Raw genomic sequence first — 15,711 nt, 5'->3', positions numbered from 1 at the left:
TAATGAGTTAAGTTTTAAACGTAATTTCTGTAAATTTAACTTCACACCATCTGTTGTTGCAGTACCTATTATTGTGAGGGTACATAGGGGCCCGATTTTTGGTCCCAAGACAGTCAGTCCACAGCCAAGTTTCAGACCAGACAAGAACCTGTGTTGCTTAGAACAACAACAATGCACCAAATTAACTGTGAAATAAGTATAACACAATTAGGGTGTGTGTTAAAACAATGACAGTGTCTATTCAATATGTACCACAATATTCTGCAAGACTTTTGAACTTTGTGGTTAGGTTTTTACTGCTCATAGATGTTCAACAGTAAACTATTGTAGCAGTATGTGGAGGTTTGGCTGCAATCTATTAATGCAGCTGATGGAAAGTTTAAACAATGGTGCTCTGGTCATATATAACTGAATTATTAGAGGGTTGTGAACAGTGAAAGTAAACTTCTGTGAAATGCAACTGTGCTCATGTCGGCTACATTATTTAAACTAGTTAGTGTTGTACTTCCACACCCCATTTTTCAGCAAGTATCACAATGCAGTACTTTGACACTGAGGACAACAAACAAAGAAATAAAGAAGATGAACTGTCACAGACTGACAGAGACTTATGAATTTAAGCTCTAATGAAAATGAAATATTAAGTTTGGAAATGATTAAAAATTTGTTTGCATATTATGACTGAGTGATTGATGTTCTGAACTTTAGTAGACTCATAATTGCCAGTTGAACCCTGATTCACTGAAGCAAAATGTAAAACAAAGCATTTAAAAATCAAGAATTGTAGCTTTGCTGAAATTTGACATACATGAATTTATGAACACAGTATGTAGTATTTTTGTATTTTCTCAACAAACTACCAAGAGGATTTAATTGCTTAAACAGACAACTGAAGGTTTGTCTGACTAAATCACCCTGTGATTTTGTTATAGCTCCCAGTTTAAAATAATTATCACAATAAGAAATCTCATACATCTGAAACATGATTCAGCCTTGCTTCAGTATTTTAGTGACTAAGCTAACTATTTTGTACAGTGAATATTTTTTCTGCTGACTTCATGATTATTAGTGTTTCCAACAGTTTGAGGTTATTAGGGTATGTCTGAATAAAGAAACAAACTATAACAAAATCAAATATATTTAACAAAATGACAATACAAAATAATATAATACAATATTCCAAAAATATTCTTGAACTATAAAACACTATCTTTGGTATTTTTGGCAGTTTCAACTGCACTCTCAAAATGATTCACGCATGAACCTGAATGATGTGCCATTTTTTGAACATTTATAACAATGTTTTTTAATTTCTTTTGTTAATGATGTTGGACCACTGGCAAATACTGCAACATTTGGCCTGTAAAGAAATTATTGTGATTAGAATGTTTAGGTAAAGGAGGAGAACAGTAAGCTATCTTAATGAAAATGGGGATAAACCCTCACTACATTAAATTGAACAAATAGAGTATTTTTTTTCTTTTTACACAGGCATACATGTTTCTTTTGTGAAAATCTCTAGTTTTTAAAAGAATATTTGGGACCAATGAACACTACTCAGTTATACATCATATTATTATAGTAATGGTTATAAATATACAAAAATATTTAATTTTAAGAGCAGAAGCACATAAACAAGACTGAAAGCTTCTTTAGCTTTTGGATGAGTCTTTTTCAGCTAGTGTGTGTGTGTGTGTGTGTGTGTGTGTGTGTGTGTGTGTGTGTGTGTGTGTGTGTGTGTGTGTGTGTGTGTGTACACACGTTAGAGAGAGAGAGAGAGAGAGAGAGAGAAATATCTCCAAATTTAGTCTACAAACAAATTCTCCATGTCATATGCTTACACACCCCTAACCCTCCCTCGTCACCCACTATATTCCTGGACTGGTATAAATGAACCATATCCTTTTCCAGAGCTTCAGCTATTTATCACTGTGCTTAGAAATGAGGGATGTACTACCCATATGTATTTGTAGGATGTAACTTTAATTTTGGTATTGTTAATAATGATACTTTTAGTGATGGTAATGGTTGGTTTACTGTTGCCTTTGTGAAACTTGTATCAGTGTTCCTGCAGCTGCTGCACTGGAGTGTTAAGATTTATGTAATGTGATTACTTATCATGCATGTCATATTGGTGGGTAGATAATAAAGATTTTGGAAGACACAGGTGCCTGACCTCTCTGATACATCCACTCAGCACATCCTGTTCCAGTCCTCTCACAGGATTATTCTTTTCCATCAGCAGTGGGGCCAACTGTTAAAGCAATTCAGTAACAGACCAGCTCTGTTGTAGCTTCCCAGCAATTCAGTAACAGACCAGCTATGTTGCAGTTTCTGTGGAATGTATGTGTGTAGGACCATCAACTAGTTGGCCACCTGAAAGAATGGCCATTCCCAGCTCTGGCCAAGCACTGACCTGACAGACCAGTGACAGAACATACTGCTGGCACAACATACTCATTTCAATGGCTACTCCACAACTCCTGCCATATGGATCCTTCTCCCCAACACCAGCCTCTATGAACTACTTAGATGGGAGTTGTCCTTACTTTACCTCCTTAATTTCCGTAATCCTCCTGCCCTCAATCTTTGCTAGCATCCTGCTCTACACAATGGAAATGCAATGGTTGTCTTGAATACGACCTAGCATGACAGCAAGATTATCAGCAAATATATAGGAAATTGAGTAAAGACTTTACTGACAAATTTCTTAGAACTGTTACGCAGTTGATAAAGAAGTCCTCTATTGATTAGAGTGTTCAGAAAAGTCAGTTCAATTCATTTGCACTACCACCAAGACTTTATCGATTGCAGAAGGTGCCCAAAGAACATGATCCTTTAAGATCTATAGCGAGCGTTATTGTTTCGCTCACATATTCTATTGCCAAATTCTTGAAAATATTATAACGACCGAATGTTGGCCGATCAGATTCATATATCAACAATTCAGCACATTTTATCAGTAAGTTAAGTGGCATAGTGGTACAGCCAGAGAACATATTAGTTAGTTTTGATATGGTATTGCTATTCATTGTGGTTCCACTCAACAAAGTATTGCAACAGCTGAATTGGATTTTTCTTCCCAATGTTACAGAACTGTCTAAATATTGCCTCACAACAATGTATTTAGAATGGAACAGTGAGTTCTGTGAACAGATGGATGGTGTCACTGTGGGGAGTCCTTAAGCCCACTTAGGGAGTCACTTAGCCCACTTATAACAAACTGATTTATGGAAAAATCTGAGGAGCAGCATTGGAAACAGCAAACAAGAAAATGAATATTTGGTTCTGGTATGTGGCTGATACATTTATTTTGTTGTCATGTGGCACGGAAGAACTTTATCATTTTCACATACATCTCGATGAGAGCAATCCAAAGATTCAGTTTATCATGGAGGAGGAGGCAGGTGGAAGATTTAATTTTCATGGTGTGCTAGTTTTCAAGAAAGAAGATGGTAGCTTGGACCACACAGTTTATTGAACCCCCCACCCCACTCCACACACACACACACACACACACACACACACACACACACACACACAGTGGGTTCCTACATGGGATTCCAACCACCACTCACAACAAAACTGAAGCAATATAAAAACGTTTGTGGATAGAGAAAGGCAAATTTGCAAACTAGAGTTGTTTGACAAAGAATTAAAACATCTCACCAACACTTTATGCAAGAATGGTTATTCACTCACAGAAGTGAAAAAAGAGTTAAGACTACCATGTAGAAATCATGGCAATGTCCAAGCAGCAATGAAATTGGAAGTTTTCCTGCCATTCATTAAGGATATTACTGACCGCATAGGAAAAATATTGCGAAAGTGGAACATCATGGTAATCTACAAACCCACATGGAGGGTACAAGTTCACCTAAAACCTGTCAAGAATGCTCACCTACTGCTGGAAAAAGCAGGAATTTATAGGATTCCATGTAGTTGTGGGGAAGTGTCCATGGGTACTAGAAAAATAACAGTGAAAAAATGACTGGAAGAACATAAGGGCAGTTGCAGAAGAGGGGAGGTTGACAGATCAGCTGTTGCGGAACATACTTTGCAGCCAGGAGACCACCACATTCATTTTAATAGGATTTAAGTATAGGAAGGAGGCAGGCATGAAATTTTATGAAATCTGGATTCTGGTCTGAAGAAGACATATACTTTCACCATGGGGTGACAGCAACAAGGGATAATGCTATTTGATGATGGCCAATTGTACTAATGTTATTCTCAGACTCCCATCTCAACCTTTTCTTTGTTTTTTGTCCGTATTTCTAAATCTTTAGTTTCTACTTGGTCATTACAGTTCATTTTGAGTTAAGTTCTCATCTTCCATCTCTGAAAACATGAATTTTAACTGTTAGGTCACTAGCTTCTGAGCTACTTCTTCGCACCTTGTCTCTCTTACAACCAACAGAATAAAAAAATGTGTCCTTCCCTCTAGTGCTCGTGCATCTTACTCATTATTTCTGTTTATGCCATCCCTTTCTCCAGACAAAGCAACTATTTAAAAGGTTTAGTGGAGGAGATAAAACTTTTTTAAAATTTTTGTTTTAAAGGCTGTCAGCTCCAAATCAGTTGGTTCTGTTTGAGAGTAGGTAAGCAGATACCGTGTTACTGCCTTTATTTGTTTCCTGTGGGAAATTTAAAAGGACAATTTGAATATAAAATTTAAAAAATATATTCTTCTCACTTCAATTCGTTGGAATAAACAAACAAAATGCAAAATAAAAGCAAACATTGAATGAAGTAAACTATAATCCTTTGCTTACTTACATTCTGTACATATTTTTCCATTGTTTAAAAAGGCTACCCCACTTTGGACGACCATTCTGAAGTCGGTGTAACAAAACCTTGTATTCCTGGCTAATTTCAACCTGCAAAAAATGAAAAAATATTCAGCCATGATATTTATGCTGAAATCAGTATCTTAAGTAATAAGGAAATTTGCTTTGTACTCATTCAATCTGTTATGTTGCAATGCAGAGAGAAGGAAACAGATACTAGATGAAACAGAATTATATGGAACGCATACTGTTGTAATAATAATCTGCCAGAGCTGCTCTTTTATATTTAATTCACCATTACTGATTTCAAATGATGCCTCACTCTCATATTTATATAGTTTTTGGTTTTAGGTATAATTTTTAATAATGTTATAAGATCATAAATGCTATTCTTCAGTTATGTGCTACTCTTATTTTGTCATATTTGAGCATGACTGTTACCATCACAGTTTAACATAATAGTCATGACACTCCATCACTTTTTTGTTGCCCACTGTGACATCAATGCACCAAGCAGCCAAAAAGTTATACTGTTGAGTTTGGTGAGATCTTGTGAAAGTGAAAGCAGATCTTAATTCCAGAATGGGATTCTCACTCTGCATTAGAGTGTGCGCTGATATGAAACTTCCTAGCAGATTAAAACTGTGTGCCCGACCGAGACTCAAACTCGAGACCTTTGCCTTTCGTGGGCAAGTGCTCTACCATCTGAGCTACAGAAGCATGACTCACGCCTGGTACTCACAGCTTTACTTCTGCCTTTCTTTCAGGAGTGCTAGTTCTGCAAGGTTCGCAGAAGAGCTTCTGTAAAGTTTGGAAGGTAGGAGATGAGATACTGGCAGAAGTAAAGCTGTGAGTATTGGGTGTGAGTCGTGCTTCGGTAGCTCAGATGGTAGAGCACTTGCCCGTGAAAGGCAAAGGTCCTGAGTTCAAGTCTCAGTCGGGCACACAGTTTTAATCTGCCAGAAAGTTTCAGATCTTAATTGTTTACATTGCTCTGCAGAATAGTTTTTACAAATTGGAGCACCCATAGTGCAATAAATTGTAGCAATAACACTAAGAAGGCACCACATTTGTCTTTTTTTTAACGTTTCCTAATGACCCTAGGAAGTGTGAATCACTATTCTACAAAACAGTTTATTTATGATCTTCTTGTAACCTACAAATATTTGCTGGGGAACATCACATTCTTTACGAACAAAAAATTTGCTAGTAAAAAGCAGAAGACCTGATATTTTGCAGAAAAGTATCACATAACTGCTAAAAAATGTTATATTTTCTTCGCAACTTTTCCTGTCAAATCAGTGAATGTGGAACAGAGGAAACGTGTATGGAATGCAATACCTACATTATTTAACATATCAGATAAGCTACCACAACTGTAACTGAAGGAAAAACCACATAGACATGATAATAAAAGAACAGAAACAATAAAACTGTTTCTCAACACAGAAGAAACCAATTCCAGAATTGTTACTGCATCTGAGCCACAAATGGCACTAATCTTCACCACATTTGCTTCTGAAGCAAAAGTAATTAAATTTACAAAAAACATATATTTATTAGAGATTCAAGTAAAGTGTAAGAGGTTGCAAAACATCTGGCTCCCAACAAAGTCACCACATGAGAAGGAAAGTGCGTGTCATGATAAGAACAAACAAGAGAAATGTATTCTTTACATGCATGAAAAATGTGATTATATTTTCTTGCTTTCAGCAGAATAAACTTCAGTTATACACACATTCGAAGGTATTTCTTAATCATTAAGTTGTAAGTTATGTCACTGAATCAGGGAGATTCAACTGTTTTTATACATACTTCACAATCATTCATGTCTCTTGATAATTTATTAATATTTGGAACACAAAAATGTAATACCCATTTTGATAAGTAACTAGAAAAATAATTAAAAACAAACTTTAATTTTACAGCTGCTTTCTCACTGCTTGGGGTGCTAGTGTTGCACCAACTGTCACATGATAACATTTTTCATGGCAGTGAGCGTCGCAACTGTACATGTTAGACTGTGGTTGCAATATTGATCTCTGTGACAGAGATGTTATTTGTTACTCAATTTATATCTTTAATGAAAATCAGTTTATATTGTTTGTAAAATTCAGAAAAAAGGCAGTTGTAAATATCACACATAACATAAACAAACTTACATCAAAAATTTTAACAAATCATAATTTGACACATAAATCAATACTGTTACAGTGCATGCAAAAATATGACAAAATAAAAGTAAACAGTAATGGAAAATTGACATTTAAGATCTTATAATGTAAGTAAAAACTGTGCATATTTATAAAGGCTTGACTATATTTACATATTGCTTGAGAGTGAATCATCACTAGTGGTAAATAAAATATAAGAAAAGCAGCTCTGGTGGTTTATTACTACAACAGGATACATTTCAAACAATTTGTTGGCCAATTTCAGTTGAAAAAAAAATGTGGAATTTGTTGTGGGATGTCATGGAATATTTGCACTTCAGCTCCTATGGTTTCCTGAAGTTCCAACTATATGTACCCTTTCTGTCATTCAGTTTTTTGTTGGGAAACCAGAACATCATAGATTTTCATAAGTGCTCACAGAAAGTCTACAGAAAACTGGCAATGAACAGAATACAGTGAGTTGTTTTGGGTGATTTATCCGTCATTCTCGCAATAAAGTGACACTAACCTGTCTGATCTCATGTATGCCGGCCAGCCGCACATAGCTGTGATAACTGCAGTGCTGAAATGTGCGGATATTCTTATTCGAGGTGACTGATGGAACACAGACAGACACCTCACAGTTCAACTGGATATCTCTGTTGGGAGTTCTGAACACCTATCCATCAGTCGGGATATGCAAAGGGATGTGCCTGCTAGGATTCTTGCTGCCTAACAGAAGACCATAAAGAGCAACGAAGGACCATCTGTCAGAATTACTTGCACAGTACAAGGATGATCATGACAGTTTTTTTCTCAAACATTGCCATAGGTGATGAAACATGAGTTCATCACTTTGAAAAGGAAACAAAATGGCAATCCGTGTTGTAAAGTAGCACCATACCACCTCTCCTCCGAAGAATAAGTTCAAAGCTGCACCCTCAGCTGGTAAATTCATGGTGATGGTCTTCTGTGACCCTGAAGGGCTTATTCTATTTCTATTCACAGTGCAGTAATCAACTCTAAAATGCATTGTGCTGTCCTCAGGTATCTGAAGAAACGACTTCAATGTGTTTGTTGTCACAAAAATGCAAATAAACTCTCCTTCTTCTTCATGACAACGCAAGGTCTCTGAGAGGAGGTTGAAAAATTTCATTGGTCTGTTCTTCCACATTAATCCTACAACTCAGATCTTGCACCTTCTGAAATCCATACGTTTGGCCCAGTGAAGGATGCACTCCATGGACAGCAGTATGTCGATGTCAGGGAGGCTTTTGATGCAGCAATATGTTTGTTTCTGATGTCAACCAGTAGGGTGGTACCATGCTGGCATACAGGCCCTCCAAGTAAGGTGGTGTAAGGCCATCTCATTGAATGAAGATTATATTGAAAAACAGGATTTTGTAGCCACAATAGGGGGAGGGGGGGAGGGTAATACAGTGTATTGGAATCCTGAATAAAACCAACCATTCAGAAAAAAATATGTTGTATTACTATTGAATGCCCCCAGTACTTACACTGTGCAGAAATGATAACTGAAGCATGTAATCCATTTAGGAAACTGACTCCTGGAAACTAATTTATTTTTAACTGTTAAGAGATAAAGAGAATGAGATTTTCACTCTGCAGCGGAGTGTGCGCTGATATGAAACTTCCTGGCAGATTAAAACTGTGTGCCCGACCGAGACTAGAACTCGGGACCTTTGCCTTTCGCGGGCAAGTGCTCTACCAACTGAGCTACTGAAGCACGACTCACGTCCGGTACTCACAGCTTTACTTCTGCCAGTATCCGTCTCCTACCTTCCAAACTTTACAGAAGCTCTTCTGCGAACCTTGCAGAACTAGCACTCCTGAAAGAAAGGATACTGCGGAGACATGGCTTAGCCACAGCCTGGGGGATGTTTCCAGAATGAGATTTTCACTCTGCAGCGGAGTGTGCGCTGATATGAAACTTCCTGGCAGATTAAAACTGTGTGCCCGACCGAGACTCGAACTCGGGACCGGACTTGAGTCGTGCTTCGGTAGCTCAGTTGGTAGAGCACTTGCCCGCGAAAGGCAAAGGTCCCGAGTTCGAGTCTCGGTCGGGCACACAGTTTTAATCTGCCAGGAAGTTTCATATCAGCGCACACTCCGCTGCAGAGTGAAAATCTCATTCTGGAAACATCCCCCAGGCTGTGGCTAAGCCATGTCTCCGCAGTATCCTTTCTTTCAGGAGTGCTAGTTCTGCAAGGTTCGCAGAAGAGCTTCTGTAAAGTTTGGAAGGTAGGAGACGGATACTGGCAGAAGTAAAGCTGTGAGTACCGGACGTGAGTCGTGCTTCGGTAGCTCAGTTGGTAGAGCACTTGCCCGCGAAAGGCAAAGGTCCCGAGTTCGAGACTCGGTCGGGCACACAGTTTTAATCTGCCAGGAAGTTTCAAGAGATAAAGAGTTGGAGAAGTGCTTCTCTATTTATGCCTCTCATTCTATTTCTCTAATGTGTCTGGATTATTATTGATGTTATTTAAAAAGACAATCAAAGTGTTGTTGTAGTGTTCCTCTGTTACTGTTTTGTAAGCAGTCCTTCTCTCAATAAATATAATGTGTGTGATACAACAATTTTAGTTAATTACAATAATGATTATGGGCCCAGTTGTGCTAATTGAGAAAACAGAAAACTGTGTTAGTGTCAATTAGCCAATCAATAAAACTCATACATGTGGTGAACACAAAATATCTGCCAATACAGGTTGATCATTTTCATGCACTGCACTTCGAAAATGTTAATTGACTCTGAGCTGTGTTTGTGATTTCAGAGAAAATAAAATAACATTAAAATGGGTAGATGTGATGGAGAACAGACACACTTCTGAGAAATTAAATGGTGTGAATTATGCTTTCTGATTGTATCAGATAAAAATGATTCAAACAGACTCTGATTTATGGACAATAATTCAAACTGGTGAGATGGAACCTGGTGAAGGTACGTCAGCTGTTGTTTAAAAGACATGTTCAGCACTTCATGAGAAGGAGCTAGCAAAAGTTATACTTCCAATATGCAACGAGCAACAAATGCATATAAGAAATTTGTCAAATCCAAAAATAGTATGGGAAGAACTTCAAGAAATATTCACCCCAAGGGGTAGCAAATTTCACACTGTGCAACGGAGGCAGAAATTATATTCACTAAAAATGAAGAATTGTGAATGTATGGAAAATTATTTAGGACTGATAAACAAAACTGTAGCAGATCTAAGGGGAGAACATTGGAGACAAAAATGAAGAATGGAAAAAAAAACCTTTTTTTGTAATCAGTAGATGTTGGATCAAAATAAATAAATAAATAATAGGTGCAGATTTAGGACAACCAGAGGTTGTACAGAGTTTCAGGGAGAGCATAAGGGAACAATTGACAGGAATGGGGGAAAGAAATACAATAGAAGAAGAATGGGTAGCTTTGAGGGATGAAATAGTGAAGGCAGAAGAGGATCAAGTAGGTAAAACGATGAGGGCTAGTAGAAATCCTTGGGTAACAGGAGAAATATTGAATTTAATTGATGAAAGGAGAAAATACAAAAATGCAGTAAATGAAGCAGGCTAAAAGAAATTCAAACGTCTCAAAAATGAGATCGACAGGAAATGCAAAATGGCTAAGCAGGGATGGCTAGAGGACAAATGTAAGGATGTAGAGGCTTATCTCATGAAGGGTAATATAGGTATTGCCTACAGGAAAATTAAAAAAAACCTTTGGAGAAAAGAGAACCACTTGTATGAATATCAAGAGCTCAGATGGAATCCCAGTTCTAAGCAAAGAAGGGAAAGCAGAAAGGTGGAAAGAGTATATAGAAGGTCTATACAAGAGCAATGTACTTGAGGGCAATATTATGGAAATGGAAGAGGATTTAGATGAAGATGAAATGGGAGATATGATACTGTGTGAAGAATTTGACAGAGCACTGAAAAACCTAAGATGAAACAAGGCCCCGGGAGTAGACAACATTCCATTACAACTACTGACAGCCTTGGGAAAGCCAGACCTGACAAAACTCTACCATCTGGGGAGCAAAACATATGGGACAGGCGAAATACCCTCAGACTTCAAGAAGAATATAATAATTCCAATCCCAAAGAAAGCAGGTGGTGACAGATGTGAAAATTACCAAACTATCAGTTTAATAAGCCACAGCTGCAAAATACTAATGCGAATTCTTCACAGACGAATGGAAAAACTAGTAGACGCCGACCTCGGGGAAGATCAGTTTGGATTCCGTAGAAATGTTGGAACACGTGAAGCAATACTGACCCTACGACTTATCTTAGAAGCTAGATTAAGGAAGGGCAAACCTACGTTTCTAGCATTTGTAGACTTAGAGAAAGCTTTTGACAATGTTGACTGGAATACTCTCTTTCAAATTCTGAAAGTGGCAGGGGTAAAATACAGGGAGCGAAAGGCTATTTACAATTTGTACAGAAACCAGATGGCAGTTATAAGAGTCGAGGGACATTAAATGGAAGCAGTGGCTGGGAAGTGAATGAGACAGGGTTGTAGCCTCTCCCCAATGCTATTCAATCTGTGTATTGAGCAAGCAGTGAAGGAAACAAAAGAAAAGTTTGGAGTAGTCATTAAAATCCATGGAGAAGAAAGAAAAACTTTGAGGTTCACCAATGACATTGTAATTCTGTCAGAGACAGCAAAGGACTTGCAAGAGCAGTTGAACAGAATGGACAGTGTCTTGAAAGGAGGGTATAAGATGAACATCAATGAAAGCAAAAATGAGGATAAAGGAATGTAGTCGAATTAAGTCGGGTGATGCTGAGGGAATTGGATTAGGAAATGAGACACTTAAAGTAGTAAAGGAGTTTTGCTATTTGGGGAGCAAAATAACTGATGATGGTCGAAGTAGAGAGGATATAAAATGCATACTGGCAATGGCAAGAAAAGTGTTTCTGAAGAAGAGAAATTTGATAACATCAAGTATAGATTTAAGTGTGAGGAAGTCATTTCTGAAAGTATTTGTATGGAGTGTAGTCATGTATGGAAGTGAAACATGGACGGTAAATAGTTTAGACAAGAAGAGAATAGAAGCTTTTGAAATGTGGTGCTACAGAAGAATACTGAAGATTAGATGGGTAGATCACATAACTAATGAGGAGGTATTGAATAGAATTGGGGAGAAGAGGAGTTTGTGGCATCAGGGATCAGTTGGTAGGACATGTTCTGAGGCATCAGGGGATTACCAATTTAGTACTGGAGAGCAGCATGGAGGGAAAAAATCGTAGGAGGAGACCAAGCGATGAATACACTAAGCAGATTCAGAAGGATGTAGGCTGCAGTAGATACTGGGAGATGAAGAAGCTTGTACGGGATAGAGTAGTGTGGAGAGCTGCATCAAACCAGTCTCAGGACTGAAGACAACAACAACAACAACAACAACAACAACATTCTGTGTTGACTTCCAGATGAATAGAATGAGGCAGTTACAGCTTTGTGCAACTTGCCAGATACTGATGATACAATCTAAAGGTGCCTACTTGTGAAGATGTTAGACGTCATGAATATAAGGAAGATAAACACTCCACAATGTTCTTGAAAACTAGTTCTGGTAATCTAAAGTACTGAAATACACCTCTTAGGGAATGGGACTAAGGACAGGAACAAACAAAGAAAGAACCAACACAGAAGGTAGTTTTGTTTGTTACAACTGTCACAAAGTTTGTCACATATCTACAAATTGTCCTGAAAGAGAGAAATTTAAAAGAGAACAAAAGAAACTAGGCACATTAGCATCAGTGCTGCTTGTGGCACAGTCATATTGATTGGTGATAACTGGATAGTGGATTCCAGAGTAACTCATCACATGGCTTCAAATGAAAATTATTTTTCATCTATCAATAAAGGTGTTTGAGCTGGGATTATAACCTTAGCTGATGGCAGAAAAAAGAAGCCATGGGGAAAGGTACAGTAAAGGTGAAGAAAATTAACAAAAAAGGTTTGCCCAAGGAATTCATAGTTAATAATAACCTTAGCTGATGGCAGAAAAAAGAAGCCATGGGGAAAGGTACAGTAAAGGTGAAGAAAATTAATAATAAAGGTTTGCCCAAGAAATTCATGACTAATAATACACTACTTGTGCCTGAAATTGACCATGTAATCTGTGGGGCAGCTCACTAAAAAGCATAGAAACGTTGTTTTCAATAAAGAATGTTGCAAGATCTATGACGAACCTGGAAGAGTGCTCATTAAAACGCAGCAGGAAGATCGTTTATATTAATAAACAACATCATAAAAAAGGAAGCAGTTCTGGGATTAGACTGTGAAAAAGGTGAAATAAACCTGTGTGATGGCTGTTTGTCTGGTAAATAAACATGATGACTGTTTCTGAAAACTGTACCACAAGAATTGAAGGAATGAAGGATTTCTTTATATCACATTGGGTCTATTGATATTCCAAGTTTTGGAGTCAACAGATATTTAATGAGTATTGTGGATGATGCAAACACATATGTATAAGTGGGTTTCTTAAAAAATAAAGATGAAGTATTTGAGGAATTTAGGAAATGAAAGATCCAAATGGAAAACAAAACCATAAAATACTTTAAGAGAATTTGCACAGGCAATGGCCTAAAATTCTGTTCATGCAAATGGTCAATTCTATGAATCTGAAGGAATATGGCATAAAATAACAATGTCATACACATCTCAGAAAAGCAATACAGCTAAATGCCTCAGCAGAACATTAATGGATATAGTAAGGTCACTGTGGTTAGAAAGTAATTTACTGAAGAGTTCTTGGGCTGAGCTTATGTACACTGCAGCATAAGTAAGAAATTGTGTTACAAATAGCCACAACAATGAAAAAATGCCTCATGAGTTGTGAACAGATAGGTAGTCAAGTGTGAAACATTTACAGGTTATAGGATGCAAAGATTTTGTTCACATGCCCAAACAAAGACATTGTTATCCGCAAAGGCAGAAAATGGCATTCTTATAGGATATTCTCTATATGGTAATGGATAAAAGATTTGGATACCAGAAATGAAACATGTAGTGAAATCAAGGGACTAATTTATGAATGGCAAATGCTCAACTCAAAATAAGAAACCGAAAGAATATATGAACTGTACAATGATGGAGCATTATCATTTCCAAGCATTGAAGATGAGATATGAAGTGAAAGGGAAGATTCAAAACTGACAAGGGATTTTGTGGTTTCTCAGATCAGAAGGAAATTTTGGAAGAAACCAAAGATTATCACGAACTTGTGGACATGCTGCAACTCCACAATGTAGATGCAGATCAAGAAAGGACGTAAAAAAAAAAAAAGTTTTAAGCCAATGTCATCCAAGGAAAATTTGTTCCAAAGAGAAGGTTTATGCTGAAAAAGCACAAATAAATGTTGTGCGAGGAAGGAACAGTGATGAACCATTATTGTATCAAAGCAGTTAATTCTGTTGATGCAGCGGAATGGATAGTTGCAATGAATGAAGAAATTGACTCCTAGAAGAATCATGATGCTTGGAAAGTGTTTGAGCTACAATCTGATGTAATTCCTGCAAAGAACAGACAGGTATTTAGAAAGAAGACAGTTGGTGAGAAGCAGTTTTTTTTTAAAAAAAAAAAATCTCATGTAGTCGCAAAGGGATTCAGTCAAATAAAAACTGCAGGCTATAATGAGATATGTGCTCCTGTTTCAAATTTTGAAATGATTCGTGTAGTGATAGCAGCCAGTGCTGAGAAAAGACAGTGCATTGATGAGTATGATCTGAAGAGAGCATATCTGAATAGCAAATTAAAGGGAAATGTTTATATGCTCCAGCCAGAAGGTTTCACCAAGAAAAGTTTGTCAGTGAATTAAGCAAGTCAGTATATGGACTGAAACAAAGTGGCAGATTCTGGAATGATCATTATAACTCACTACAAAAGCTGGGATTTATTCAAAATGATATAGGTCCATGTATGTACGAGCTATGTTCAAAGGAATGATATGCTTACATTTGCACAAAATGAAGAGTTGAGGCAAAAGATAAAAACTCTTTTAGAAAGTTGCTTTGAAATTGAGCATTTGGGTGTCACACATGTTAGGAGTGAAATTTGAGGGCAGCAAAGATGGAGCAATTAGTCTTCATCAGAAATAACATGTTTATAAACTACTTGATACATTTGGGCTCCAAAATTCTGAGCAAGCAAAAACCACCAATGAAAATGAAATTGAATCTCATTGATGTGAAGTGCGATGAGAAAGTTAAAAATCTTCATATCATGAGTTTGTTGGTGGACTCCTTTACCTTTCACAGAGGAGGCAACCAGACATAGGTTTCTCGGTGGCAAAGTTATCACAAAATTGTTCAAAATTTAGTATGAACCACTGGAATGCAGCAAAAAGGGTACCAAGATACATGAAGGAAACAGCACATTACAAACTTACATATTATCCCACTAGTAAAAAATTTGAAATTTTCACTGATGCTGATTGGGATACTTATAAAGGTGATCACAAAAGTATTAAAGGCTATGTAATACTACTGGCAGGATCTGCAGTGTACTGGAGGCATTTGAAACAAACTGCAGGTGCACTAAACACAATGGAAGTAGAATATGTGTCAGTGGCAGCCTGCACAAGAGAGGTGGTACAGATGAGAGAATTACCAATGACCCTTAAGCTGAAAGAATTGAAAGCTCAACATTTGTGTGGTGTGATACTCAAGATGCAATCATACATGTCAAGAATCGTATAGCCAAATCCACAATGAAACATATTGCCATAAAAACATATTGCCAGTTTATGGATGGA

General features: G+C 37.3%; 1 protein-coding gene across 1 annotated transcript in view; it reads right to left on the bottom strand.

The window, feature by feature from the left end:
* Window positions 1–434: 434 nt before the first annotated feature.
* Window positions 435–15,711, bottom strand: part of LOC126284667 (NADPH oxidase 4-like) — a 189,389-nt gene continuing 174,112 nt past the window's right edge. The window contains exons 15-16 of the mRNA XM_049983771.1: window positions 4,780–4,880; window positions 435–1,360 (exon numbers count right to left, since the gene is read on the bottom strand). Coding sequence (XP_049839728.1) covers window positions 1,243–1,360; window positions 4,780–4,880 — 219 coding nt within the window. The 3' untranslated portion in view covers window positions 435–1,242. The remainder of the gene's footprint in view (window positions 1,361–4,779; window positions 4,881–15,711) is intronic.

The sequence above is a fragment of the Schistocerca gregaria genome, chromosome 8, assembly GCF_023897955.1.
Source record: "Schistocerca gregaria isolate iqSchGreg1 chromosome 8, iqSchGreg1.2, whole genome shotgun sequence".
NCBI lineage: Eukaryota > Metazoa > Arthropoda > Insecta > Orthoptera > Acrididae > Schistocerca > Schistocerca gregaria.
This window is presented reverse-complemented; position numbering and strand designations above follow the sequence as displayed.